Source organism: Dendrobium catenatum, unplaced genomic scaffold (genome assembly GCF_001605985.2).
Source record: "Dendrobium catenatum unplaced genomic scaffold, ASM160598v2 fragScaff_scaffold_1211, whole genome shotgun sequence".
Taxonomy (NCBI): Eukaryota; Viridiplantae; Streptophyta; class Magnoliopsida; order Asparagales; family Orchidaceae; genus Dendrobium; species Dendrobium catenatum.
In genome coordinates, this window is record NW_021319673.1 from 157,468 (window position 1) to 171,571 (window position 14,104).

The 14,104-nt window shown below is 34.1% G+C and overlaps 1 protein-coding gene, 1 long non-coding RNA gene, 1 other non-coding gene and 1 pseudogene across 3 annotated transcripts; all 4 read right to left on the bottom strand.

Moving 5' to 3' along the window:
- Nucleotides 1-973: 973 nt before the first annotated feature.
- On the bottom strand, nt 974-2,216 carry LOC114580697. The gene is made up of 2 exons (XR_003702230.1): nt 2,166-2,216; nt 974-1,920 (listed from the first exon to the last, which is right to left on the bottom strand). It is a non-coding gene; the product is annotated as an uncharacterized LOC114580697 (long non-coding RNA).
- Nucleotides 2,217-2,231: 15 nt separating this feature from the next.
- Nucleotides 2,232-12,740, bottom strand: LOC110099263 (PRA1 family protein A1-like). Its single transcript, XM_020826354.2, has 8 exons — nt 12,489-12,740; nt 12,343-12,383; nt 12,169-12,247; nt 4,055-4,141; nt 3,758-3,846; nt 3,610-3,681; nt 3,414-3,530; nt 2,232-2,559 (listed from the first exon to the last, which is right to left on the bottom strand). Exons 1-7 carry the CDS (start codon nt 12,644-12,646, stop codon nt 3,427-3,429), a joined length of 630 nt encoding a protein of 209 aa, XP_020682013.1. The 5' UTR covers nt 12,647-12,740; the 3' UTR covers nt 2,232-2,559; nt 3,414-3,426.
- An 86-nt stretch (nt 12,741-12,826) lies between these two features.
- On the bottom strand, nt 12,827-12,900 carry TRNAV-CAC. Its single transcript has one exon. It is a non-coding gene; the product is annotated as a tRNA-Val (tRNA).
- A 549-nt stretch (nt 12,901-13,449) lies between these two features.
- LOC114580699 overlaps nt 13,450-14,104 on the bottom strand; it is a 4,618-nt pseudogene continuing 3,963 nt past the window's right edge.

Genomic DNA, 14,104 nt, shown 5'->3' on the forward strand with positions numbered 1-14,104 from the left:
GGCACGGTGCTTGACCTGGCTCTAAAAAGCTGTGGCCTTTTAAAAGAAAAAAATTGGTGAGGAAATCCTGGCGTAAATTCAATTTTAATGAATTTTGTGTTTATAAATTTATTTTAAAATAAGTATTGTATGTGATTGATTATTTATTTCATATTAAATTTTAAAAAATAAATATTATATGTATTCAAGAAATTAAATGAGTTGGAGAAGGTTGATAGTGTATGATTTAAATTATGATATTTAGCTAGTATTTCTACTGGAAATAATATAGATGTAATTATAGATAAGAGTTTCAATAATATTATTGTAGAAAACAATAGAATTGAATATATATATATTTATTTAAATATTATTATTAATGTTAAGATTTGAATATATGTTTAAATTAAAAAAAAATTAATATAATATGCTTTTTTAAAGTTTTTAATGAAGGAGATTTAAATGGACTTGTTAGTAGAGAGGTAAAAGATTTCAAAGATATTTATTATAGCTATGTGTTTGGGGTAACTAATGAAAGTAGTAGGATCATATTAAATTTTTCTAACTTATAATCTTGTAATTGTTAGCATTTTATTTAAGAAAAGATAATAATATCTTAATGCTTATAAAAATGGATATATTAAAATTTACATTTGATTATTTTTTATAAGAAAAATAAATTATTTAAATTGTACTTCTTAAAGAGCTTAAGAAATTAATATATTTTCATTTAATTATTTATATAATAGATTAGATATTAAAGAGGGTGAAAGATATATGTATAAGTAAGCAAAATAGAGATATATGAAAAGTATTTTGATATTTAACAAAGTGTTTGTATTAAAAGAAAATATTCAACAAAAGTAAATCAAATATTTTAATAAATTTTTCAATAAAGATTGTAAGAATACAATTGACTTTAGTGACCCTAATATTTTATTTTTATCAACATATTAATAAAACATAAATTAGAAAAGCTTTAAAGAAAATGAAGTATGAAAAAAGCTATTTAACCTGATAATATTCCAACAGAGAAGCGGAAATGTTTTGAAGATTGAAAAAAAAAATGGCCTATTAAAGTTTTCAACGTTAGTTTGAAGAAAAAAAGATGCCATATGAGTGGAGGAAAATGTGTTGATTCTTATTTTTAAGAATAAAGGTGATACAAAAAGCATACTAAGTATAGAAGAACTAAGTAAATGTGTCTTACTTTAAAACTATAGGAGAGTTTTTTAGCCAATATTAAAGACTAGATACTAATATTTCTCAAAATCAATTTTAAGATACGGCAAAATGCTATAAATTTAATAAGATGTTTGATGGAGAAATGTTTTGTAGAGTTTTAGAAAAGAAAGTTGTATTCAAGTCTTCAAGGATATATATATATGTGTGTGCGCGCGCGCGCGCAGGTGTTCCTTGTGTTTAAACATAAAATGATTTGACCAAGTATTTTACTATTTCAATTGAATTACATGAAGGATCAGCTTTTAAGCTCATTGTCTTTAGAAATTTCGATTAGTGGCCTCTTATGTGTTTAGAATTGCGCTTTTTTTTTTTGGGACATTTAGGTCATTTAAGGCAAACTCAACACACAACACATACACAGAAACTCAAACCCAAGACCTTTTAGATGGAAGCATAAGCTCTCAACCAACATGCCAAGGTGAGCTATTTTTTGGGACATTTAGGCCATTTAAGGCAAACTCAACACAACACATACACAGAGACTCGAACCCAATACCTCTTAGATAGAAGCATAAGCTCTCAACCAACAGGCCAAGATGAGCTATGTAGAATTGCGCTTTAACATGACATTTTCAAATCACTGGATAGGGGCATCATAAATCAGTTGTCAAATAATCATTGTAAGGCTGCTGTTGGTTTGGAGATCAAAGCAAGCCAATTATCTCTACCTTTGAATACATCAGATGCATTCCTAAGCTGCAATTGCTAACGATTTTAACAAACCTTCTTTGCATTATATTATATTACATCTCCAATTTTACACGAGTAAGATATTGTCTAATAATTCTTTTTATATTAATGAAATTACTTAACTGGGCAGAAAATAAAATTTATTTTTTTCGTTAACAGAAAAAAATTAAATTCTCTATTCCATTTAATCTTGAATACCCATTTTCTACCTAAAAATTAATGCTACAATGTTCAAAATGAAGGATATGTACCTTAGTATTCTGCCCTTCAAAATATGTTCTGTTAGTCCATCTCTGCCCTGCCCTGCCCTGCGAGCGTTTTAATTCTCCAAGCCATCTTTATATATACAAGCTAGTAACAATTCACAATAAAATTGTAAGGCAAAATTATCACCTGTCAATACGGAACCATCTTCATATTTCAAGTTATTCCCTAAGCCATCTTGGCTACAAAAAGTGAGAATATTGGCATTACATAAATTGGACAGGATAAATGACAAGTAATTCTGAATGCAGGTTTAGCCCTTAATAGTTTAAGCCATCAATGGCACAAAGTTGTGATTTAGCCGCCCGAAAGGATCGATGATTCTATAAGAACAGCAAACCAACCACTTCAACGATATTCGCTACCATCTATCTAAAAATCCTGCAATAAAAATAAAAGAAAAAGAATTTTAAAGGCATGATTGTTCTTGAAACTAACAAAATGTATATCAATTAATTAGGGATGTCAATATTTGACAATACATGAAAACCTGACCCGAACCCGACCCTGAAATTTCAGGTTAGACCCAACCCGTTTCCAAAATGGGTCAAGTTCTTGTTCCCGGATTCAACCCATTTGAAAAAAGGGTTGGGTTCGGGTTGACCCAACGGGTTGCCGGGTCAACCCGGAAACCCGTTTGAAATGATTGTATGGTTGCCCGCATACCTGCTCGAGCCTACCTGTGGCTGCCCGCGCCCTGCCCGTGCGCCCGCCGAAGCTGCCCGCGCCTACCAGCAGTCGGCCACGCACTCGAGGCTGCCCGCCGACTACGCCAGCCTACTCACGTCTGCACCCGCGTCCTCCCACAGCCTGCGCCCACCCGTAACCCACCTTCCCGTGTCAGGTCGGGTCAACCCGGCAACGCGCCAGGTCGGGTTCGGGTTCGAATTTCTGACCCGTTTACATACCCGGGTCAGGTTAGTGTCGACCAGTTTGAATACGGGTCAGTTCCAGGTTCGACCTGAACCCGACCCAAAATCCGACACCCCTACAACTAATCACCATTTGTATAGGCCAAGGTGCCTCTAACGTCATGGATAAATGACAATACAATGACAGGTAAACTCAACTAAAAGATGGAAATATTCCAATGTAACCGTAGACATTTTGAATCTACGAAAGATAAACTAATTGGTGGTTACAAGTTAAGGGAATTCTTGCAAGCATGCAAAGACAAAAATCAATCAAGCAAGAAACTCTGTAATGGGAAGTTGCAGCAGAGGCTAGAGACTTACATCAGTGATAAAGTTACAACTCACTGTAATTGCGCCAGACTTCACGAAATTCCTCACGAAATGTATTCAAACGTGCTTTCAAATTCGGAGTTCTGAAACTGGCATGGAGTATTGTAGCTAAAATTCATCCAGAAGTTAAAAAATGTTAGAATGTGACGCCATGAAAGCAGGACAAAAGAATTTGAATCATTTTTACCTAGAAGACCAATAGCAAGTGCCCAGAGTACTGTAAGAAGGTTGCAAGAAGTGAACCACAAGACGCAACTAGCTGAAAATACGATCACCCAACACTTAAGCGTTTAAAAGAATTATTCTTATTATGCTAAAAGTTGGATCAAGCTTACCTGCAGAAAATATCAAGACAAATATCCAACGAGGGTGGCCACATATATGAATGGCTCTTTTTGTGGATGGTCGCCCTCGAATAACAGGTCTGCAAGAAAATTGTCCAAAATAAGCCTCAGTTCATAACATCACCTGACGAATGCAAATTAAGGCTTCGTTTGGGATGGCTTTCTTATTGCTTCTTAAAGCAGCTTTTTAATATAAAAATTAAAAATTTTGTACTAAAAAGCTGCTTTAAAAAGCAATAATAAAGTCCCAAATGAAGCCTAAAACAGTATGTGTTTAAGCACACTCACGCTATTGGTGGCCTCATTTTTGCAGCCAGTTGAGGAGAGAATTGTCTCACAGTCCTGGTTACTTTTTCATTAAAAGTAATTGCAAAGCTGTAATTGTAAGCATTATTAGAGAGATTACAGTGACTCAACATTGAAAAGATCATTAGCAAGCTGTGTCAAAAAGCCTACAACAGCCATGAACATTGAATCTCATATGAAAATGTCGACTTAAGAAACCTAAACCTTCTGAGAGGCTTCAGTAATGATATCCATGTATCTCCATATAGAGTATAGTATACAGAAAAAAGCAAGATATGAACTCAACAGAATGCAACTTTAGGGTCATTAGAAGTTTAAGGTCAGGTATAAATCACGTAGCAATATCATGATATTACTCAAGCAAACCACATCTTTCAAGCAGCATTGACTAAACAAAAAACTCTTAACTCGAGCTGTATATACTATTTTCCCAGTTAGTGATTTATAGGTAACCAAAAAGTCCAACGGTAACATTCTTTAACTAAATATCGACTAGCTCCCTGTATGGAATTTGATGTGCAGCTGACCTTAAGCCCTTCTTATTAGTAGCTCGTTTCATGCATTTATTTGTGACTAACCTTGTACCTTACTTTCAATTAATAAAATATTTTAGATATTTAAAAAAATAAGTATTATGAAATTAAAATTAAAAAAACAAAAACTCTGCTAACTGGCCAATTGCAAAGAAAAACAGCTAAAGCAATTTTTTAAAAATATAATAGAAATAGAGAACAATAGAAATAAAGGTAACAATGGTTGATGTCATGTTAGGAGCTATTTGATTTGTTGCATTACTGGTATAATGTAAATCAAACAAGTGTTTTGAAAATTCTAGCCACCTGGCATCATCGCCCCTATCAATTGTCATCGCTGTCGTAGATCGTCCTCATCACCATGGCTCGCCACTACTAGAACTACTATTGATAGTCCCTGCCAGCCTATGCCAACTATAGCCAACGCCGGCTGCTTTCGTCCGCCATCACAAGCCATATAGGCCACGCTTTATATCGAATTTATTTTACTTCAACTTAAATTAACCACCCCCCACAACTTTTTTCACCCAACCAAATAATTCTATTTCTTTTAGACTAAATTTATTTTAAACTAATTTTTTTTTTATTTGAATTCCTTTTTCAGTAACCCAAACAACCCTTTATTAAAATAGAGAACATCTCATTGAGAATTGTCTTTATCAATAGAAAGTACAATTACTAGACTTGGTAAATGGAGGACCTATAAATTAAAGAATGCGACGGGTGGTTTTAAAAATACACAAACATGCAAGTAGCTTCAATGCAGGCACAATAAGTGACCCAAATCATTTTTCAAGCCTACTTTTAACGTCCCCACACCAAACTGTTACCAATATAAACTTCAAAAAATTTCAACACAAACTTGGAAAAAACTTTTAAAAAGAAAAAGAACATGGACAAGAAGAAACCAAGTAACTCAGACAAATCCTCTTTGATGGTAAACTCAAATCAATTAATCAAATATTGATTAATCTATAATTTCCAAATCATTACAACAATTTTTGCTAATATTGGTACATCAGGATCATGATCCACAGATCTTAAGTTCGAGAAATAAAAGTTTGAAAAATATGTAAGATGGCTAAGAAAAAAGAAATACAAATAAACTAAATTAAAAATCAATATAAAAAAAAACTAATGACATAAAATAAGATGTAAGCAAATGAGATAACTTTAAATAAGGAATAGCCATTCAAACATTGAACTATTGAAGCCCATAGTTGCATAATATATATTTCTTTTTTCAATTTCACAAAAAAGGGTATTTTATATGTGATTTGCCTTGGAATGGTACCCAAAAGTTGCTCATTCCAAAAATGATTTTGGAGCTAAAACCATGCAAATGTTTGAAATCCTATTAACCAAATGACATGAAACATATACTTGTATATTCATCTATGGATCAAGCAAAATATGTAATTTTATGAATAATTCTAGGAAACTCAAATCCTAAACTTGCATCATCCTACATAGAAGAGGAATTAACTTCATATAAGCACACTATTTCTCTACCATGTTCGCTCAAACAAGTTTATTACTGTTATGTTTGTATTGTTCAATCCTAGCAGTCTCTTGGCATTTTGATCCTATGGCCAGAATTGGAATCCGTGAGAGGCTCACCAATTAAATCCTAGTCATCACTTGGCATCTTGATCCCTGGCTAAGATGGGAATACATGGGAGGCTCGCCTGGATCATGATGATCTCCTTTCATATTTAGATGGTTGATTTAGGAAGGATTATATTATAGAGATTATGCATTATTATGTAATTATTTGTTTCTTTATTAAGATATTTTATATAGATTTATAAATAGGGATAAGTTTGTGTAATAAAATTAAGTATTTTCCCTCTCCAATTCTCTAAATTTAACATGGTATCAGAGCCTTCATTGTCGTTGCTGGAATTCTCGATTTTTTGTACTGTCGTGCCTTCATTATCGGCTTTCCCTTGTTGTTGTTATCCTATCTATAGCCAAAGAATCTTTCATTGTTGCCCTGCTAGATATAGCCTTTATCACTGTCCTTGCCACCGCAATGTCTGAAGCAAATTCCTCCTAAAGCTTTGACCAAATGGAGGACTCTATGGTGCACCAAGGAAAAGGAGATTTCCAAAATATGCAACCTTATCGCTTAAATGGGAAGAATTATTTGAAGTGGTCTCAATTTGTGAAGACCTATTTGAAAGGAAAAGGAAAGATGAATCACTTCCTTGGGGTAGGACCAAAAGAATAAGATCATAATTTTTGGGCATGAGATGAAGCAGACTCCATGATCATGTCATAGTTGTGAAATATCATGATTCCAGAAATTAGCGATAATTTTATGTTCCTATCTATTGCAAAAGACATATGAGATGCTGCCAGACAAACCTTTTCAAAAGCTCGAGATGCTACACAAATCTACGAAATTAAAGTCAAGGTGGAAAGGACAGAACAAGGAAGCAAGATAGTGATTGAATATGCCACTCTCCTTCAAAACTTGTGGCAAGAACTTGATCATTACAGATGCATAGAGACCAAATATCCCGAAGATGCGGCTATCCTAAAAAGCTTTATTGAGAAAGATATAAGTGTATGATTTTCTAGCATGATTAAATACAAAGTTTGACCAAGTTAGAGTCCAAATCCTTGGCAAAGAGGAAACACACTCACTGAATGAAACCATTCCTCTCATTCCTACAGAGGAAAGCCAATCAGGCGCAACACTGGAACCAAAAATTGCTGAAGATTCAACAAAGGTGATAGCCAAAGAGGCATCATGGAAGGAAAAAAGTAAGGATTTCTCAAAACCTCAAGGCAAAGACTCTGTTTGATGCAGCTATTGCAAAAAATCAAGACATACAAAGGAGACATGCTGGAACTTATATAGAAAGCCACCAAGTAATGAGTAGAATCAAAGAAGTAGACATAAGGGATCATCACAAGCTAACACTACAACAAGTCAGCCCAACCCAAAAACTCAATTTAGTTTAAGAGAGCTCAACAAAGAAGATATTGATAAGCTAAAACAACTCCTTGTATCACTTGAAAAACCACATGTATCTTCTTCTCTTGCACTTTTAGGTAAATTTCATACATACATTGGATAAGTGCCTCTAAAAATCTTTTGAAAGGAGAATGGATTATTGACTCAGGAGCCACATATCACATGACACACACAACTACCCACTTCATCAACTACACTCCTTGCCCGAGTGATAAGAAAATCATCATTGTTGGTGGTTTTCTTATCACAGTAGCAGGCTAAGGAAACATACCCTTATCTCCCTCTCTCGCTTTAAAAGATGTGCTCCACATACCTCAATTATCCAAAACTTAATCTCTACACAAAAACTTACCAGTGATCATAATTGTCAAGTCCTATTTTATACACGTACATGCTCATTTTGTATCTTGCCTCTAAGCATAAAGTCACTCATCCACATGAGCATCCTCATCTCTGCAACACTTAACTTAATAGTATACTTCTCTTTTAATAGCCAACATTCTGCACCATAAAGCATTGCAGGTCTAACCACCATCTTAAAGAATTGTCCCTTGAGTTTGAGGGGGGACTTTTATATCACACAAGTCCGATGCATTCCTCCACTTCAACCATCCAACTTGAATTCTACTAATAATATCCCCATCTATTTCACCATCATTCTGAACAATTGGCCCAATATATGTAAAACATGTACTCTTATTATTAACTTAATCACCCAATGTCACAATCCCCCCATTAGAACTACGATTACTAAAATTACACTCCATATATTCAGTTTTAGATCTACTCAAACGAAAGCTTTTGGACTATAAGGTTGACCTCCATAATTCAAGTTTACCTTCAACTCCCTCTCAAGTCTTATCAACAAGAAGAATATTATTAGCACAAAGCATACACCAGGATACAACTTCTTGCAAATGTCTAGTGAGAACATCCATGACTAAATAAAAGAAATACGGGCTAAAGGCTGATCCTTGCTGTAATCCAACTGAAATAGGAAAATACTTGATCAAACCACTTTATATCTAACACAAGTAATAGCTCTTGCATACATATCCTTACTGACTTGAAAATAAGCATTATTAACCCCTTTCTTTTCTAGAAGTTCCCCTACCATTTTTCTTGGAACTTTATCATATGCTTTCTCTAAATCAATAAATATCATATGTAGATCCTCCTTATTCTCTCTACACTTCTCCATTAAAGCTCTCAATAAATGTATAGCTTCCATAGTAGACCTACCCAGCATGAAACCAAATTGATGTTGAGAAATGTTAGTAAAGCACTATAACATATGCTCCATAACTCTCACTCATAGTTTTAAAGTATGACACATTAACTTGATTCCTCTATAATTTGCACAATCTTGTGAATCACCTTTATTCTTAAAAATATAAATGAGTACACTCATTCTCCACTCATCTAGCATCTTTTTAGTCTTCAAAAAAATATTAAAAGTTGAGTAAGCCAAGAAATTCCTTCATCTCCTAAGCATTTCCAGGTCTCTATTGGAATATCATCAGGTGCAACAGTTTTTCCACACTTCATTTTCTTTAAAGCCTCTCTAAATTTGATTTTACTAATATGTCGATAAAAACAAAAATCTTTATTTTTATTTAAGGTGTTACGGTCACTAAAGTCAATCGCATTCTCATAATCTTCATTGAAGAGTTTATAAAAATATCTCATCCACATTTGTTGAATATCCTCTTCTAATAAAAGAACTTTTTGATCTTCATCCTTAATACACTTCACTTGAACTAAATCCTTACTACTCTTATCTCTTTGTTTTGCTAACTTATACATATATCTTTCGCCCTCGTTAATATCTTATATATTATATAAATCATTAAAAGTTGAAATCTTTGAATCGCACATTACCTTCTTAGACTCCTTACGGGCCTTTTTATATCTTTTCAAATTAGCAGAATTTTTACATCTAGACAATTTTGGCATGTTCCTTGGATATAAATTCTAATCCTTGAACTTGTGTTCTGGCTTCTTGTAGTAATAACAGTGTGATCAAGTGTTTTCTTTCTCTATAACTTAGCACTCATTCTTCTACCTCTTTAGAGTTACAAGTTGGTCTTTCTTTACAAGTTCTTAATAGTTGTTGTTCCACCTCAAAAACATCAACAACAACAAAAAAGCTTCAACTTTCTGTGAAGGTTCTCATGAAGTCTTACTACATATTTCAGGAATATAAATCTTACATTCAATAAAACTTTTAAAAATAGTTTTCTGCCTTCTAAATTTCTTTATATATTATTGCACATTTTTCCAATTATCCTACTTTCAAATTCTGCCATTGAATCCACTTTTCTTATTCATATAAAATCGCATAGAGTTGAGCTTCTAGCAAAATTTTAAACTCTAAAATATCCAGGCTAACAGATCAAAAAATTTTCTTGTGAATTCCACCAAACTAAAGCATGTAAAGGCAACTTCAAACAATCAAATGCATTTTTTCCCTATCAAGATATTTTTTAATCATGAAGCATGTTTTTAGAAGCTTAAACAAATTGCTTATTACCTTACCATTGTTCTGTGGCGGAGAGCCCATGGATAGTTGGAGGAAATTGTTGGAAGCAGAAATTAAGAATGAATTCATCCAATATTTATTCAAATTACAACTTGATCTTTATTTATAGAGATCAAAGAAATATCTACCAACTCCATTCAAATTTAAAAGAAAGAAAGAAAAAAACAAATTAGTCCTCTGATTATTTCTGTGGCCAATTTAATCCAAGTTAAAATTTTCAAATAAAGTCCCACGATTACACAAAATTGATCCCAAAATGATCTCTCGGGTGCTAAATTGAGAATAATTTTGTATGGTTGAGGGACTACAATGGGATCAAATTTGTATCCCAATTTTAGTCAGTTTTCATATGAGGGACCATTTGAAAACAATTTAGTATAATCAATTCAATTGGAGAAATATAATACTCTGAGGCAAAGTTAGCCCCATATAAATAATCAGAGGACTAGTTTGATTTCTTCTCTTAAAAGAAACTTGAGCATAAGAACTACGCACTAAAAATAACTAATCTTGCTTAGATTCTCTCCTTGGAAGGGGGTTGACCTTTAAGATATAAAAGAGATAGAGAATTTAATGGAGATATTTTAGGTTGATTTGTTTCATTTTCTCCAATTAATTTTCTCCTCTCGAAGAAACCCATTCTAATTCGAAATTTAAAATTGCAATTTTACAATTAAGTACCCACTCATTAAAATAAACATTGGTGACAACGGGATGTCACATCAACTAAGTGAACATATATCAAATTCTTGTATTTTTGTGTTGATCTTAATATCTATTTTCTAATCATTTTCACTCTCTATATTTGAATTAGGTTTTGCATATTCCCCAAAAATATGGAATATGAAACCCTTCAAACACGTATCTATCCATAAGATTCAACATTCTTGGACCTATGATCATCCGAAATACAATAGAACGGGAGAGAGAAATGTGGGCAAAAGGGAAAAGTACATGGCTAAAGTAAAATGAGTGAGGGTTATAAAACAAATTATTTATCTTCATACAATCCCTACGGGAAAGTCAGCTAGAATTAATATGAATTGAAACCTGCCATTGAGTTAAACACACCTAGCTTGTCCTGTTTTGGGTGAATCTCATTTATGGGTCACCCATGTTTTAGAAGCCAAAAAATGATCATATATCTGTTTTACTATATTTTTAGTAAACATAGCCATAATGATGCTTCTTACATTGCAAAATTATTTTTCAAGCAAATAATTATATTATATGATTAACATCCAGTATAGTTTTTGATAGAGATGTTAAGGTTGTTACATACATTTGGAAATAGTATGGAAATTATTTAGAACTAAATTGAAATTACTTGGAACAAACGACTAGACAGTAGCAGTAAATAGAACCTTGGAAACTTGCTATGATATTTAGCATGGAATAACACTGAATATTGTGATATTTATTTTACCTACAATTTCAGCCACCGCATCAATCTGCTTTTTACAAAATAAACTTGATGGCTAAATTTATCTTTCTGAAATTGTTCGGATATTTATTGGGTGGACACCATTTAAGCATTTGACGGCACTTAACTTCTTTTTTTTTTTTTGGGACAGGGAGTATCAGCCTTCGGCCACTAATCTCCCCGATCGACCTAGCGGACAACCCACCCCATACTCATCCGGGCCAACACTTAAGGCTTTGCATGAATTGTCATGGGATTCGAACTCGGGACCTGGCCTATGGCCAGCCAGCTCTTCACCACCAAGATAACCCGTGGTGGGTACGGCACTTAACTTCAATATGAACATAAAAACATTAGTCCAAACAGTACTGAGGTAATGATGGGAAATTTCAAGTTAGAGCGGCCATTCATGGAAACCTGATAAAAGCACATGTCAGTCAACTAAAGGGCTTATTAAGATATTTGAAATGTTAGAGGATAGCTAGAATAACATTACTTCAGTTACCGAAAAAATAAGGGAATAAGGTGTTTACCATTAGCAATTTTTCACTAGATACTTCGTCTTAAGAATAAACCAGACAAAATTTTTAGGCATAAAGCAGAAATACAAACCTATCATTCAAGAACGCAATACTCAAGGCGGTCAAAGCAGCAGCAATAATAGCAAGTGGCTTCCGGATAAATCCAATCCCTGATAAGGATACATAGCGCAGATCGGATCATCGGTACATCAACCAAAATCAAACAATCAATTCTAGTATACCTACGACAAAAGTATCATATTACCAAGAAGGAAGACGATCAATATGAAATAATTCGTCCTGTAGCTGAAACCAAAAAACAAAAAAATAGTGAATAGCCCTAAAACCACATAACTCATATCAAAACCCAAAAAAAAAAATCTAAAAACCAATTATCGGGAATAAACTCACTAGTAGAGGTTGCACTTCAACCGGCTGTCCCACTTGGCGGAGGATCTGGGGACGGTGAATCTCGAGAAAAATTCGGTGAGAGGACGCGGAGGAGCAGACCAATCAACCTCTCGAAGGGCATCAATTAGATCATCCGTCGACACTTTCCCCCAATCCATCGTTCCCACCTCTGTTGAAGACGATTTTGAAAGCCTCTGTTAGGTCAGAAATCGAGCCGAACTTTGATTATCGATAAGAGCTTCGTTCTCTATTTGCATTTGGCATCGCGGTGCACTCCACGCATCGGCTTCAATTTATTTACCATTTTGCCCCCGCAAAAAAAAAAACTTTTATCAAAATGTCTGAGCCCGGGTTCGAACCGGGGACCTCTAGTGTGTGAGACTAGCGTGAAAACCGACTACACCACCCAGACTAATGTAATAACTTCCTAAATAATAATTATCTAAATATTTAATATAAGTTTAGAGAGGTGATTATTTGTATTCATTTACTTCTAGAAATTCAATGGCCTTCTTATCTATTCCATTAATATTTCATTATTTTATCATAATTATATTAATTATTTTATTATAATTGTAAATGAAAATAATATTCTAAAATCTAACTTATGCTATCATCTTATTATTTTGTATAAAAAATAAGTTGGATGTGGCTATCAACCCCTCACTAATGAGAAAAATTATTTTGTGCGGAGGCGGAGACCAACTAGAATGTGTCATATTAGCGGTACCGAGCAGTATGGAGTTCCGGTACCAAGCAAAGGGGTGACGTGGCGCATTCTGATTGGTCTTCGAACGGGCGTTCGCACAAAATAATTAATCCACTAATTAAGCCTAATTTTCACTTCCCTCAAATAAATGCTGAATTTTAGCTCTTAAACTCGATGCTAATCACTTGCAAGCACTAACTTCAAACAAACTCCTCTAAAAGAATAATACTAACAATTGTCCTAGGTATAAGTTCACCAATAATCCATGCATGAACATGAGCCATTTCTAAAATGATGGAAACGATTCACATCTCTCACAAGAATCCCTCTATCCGTATACTCTGAAATAAACTTTGTCAAGGAATGACAATCCTCGCACAGCCTTAGATTCTTTGTGATCCTAATAACCTCCCCTTCATCGCTACTGCTGATAAGTCCAAATGCCAGAGCCAGCTTCTCACTGTGACCCAAAACAATCTTCTCCTTTTCCTCCTGTTCAAGACTATACAAAACAACTTTGGTGTTTGGAATATAACACATCTCCTTCGCCTCCTTTACTAACTAGGTCAACAAGGCATGAGCCTGCTCAATCTGTGGATTTAATTCATCAACAGAAACAAATGAATAAAGCTTCTTCTTAACCTCAATGCAACTACAACCTTGCAACTTCTGCAACCCTCTTTCTTCTAAAAGCTTCTTTACTATGTTAACTTCCTCGCACAGCTTAGCTTCAACATATATATTTGTTAGGTGTATGTAGTTGTCGGCATTCTAGGGCTCAAGTTCAAAGAGATGTGAACATGCTTTCTCTGCAAATTCTATGTTTCTATGTATTCGACAAGCTCCAAGAAGGGAGCCCCATACAGTTGGTGTGATGCCCCAAGATCTAACTTGGAAAGAATGTCAA

Bases quoted from the DNA above. Each gene is read 5' to 3' on its own strand.
- LOC110099263 (XM_020826354.2), bottom strand. From the start codon at position 12,646: ATGGATTGGGGGAAAGTGTCGACGGATGATCTAATTGATGCCCTTCGA. The intron at 12,384-12,488 runs GTGAGTTTATTC...TTTTGGTTTCAG, and splicing joins TTGAAGTGCAACCTCTACTA to CTACAGGACGAATTATTTCA. The intron at 3,847-4,054 runs GTGAGTGTGCTT...ATTTTCTTGCAG, and splicing joins AAAATGAGGCCACCAATAGC to ACCTGTTATTCGAGGGCGAC.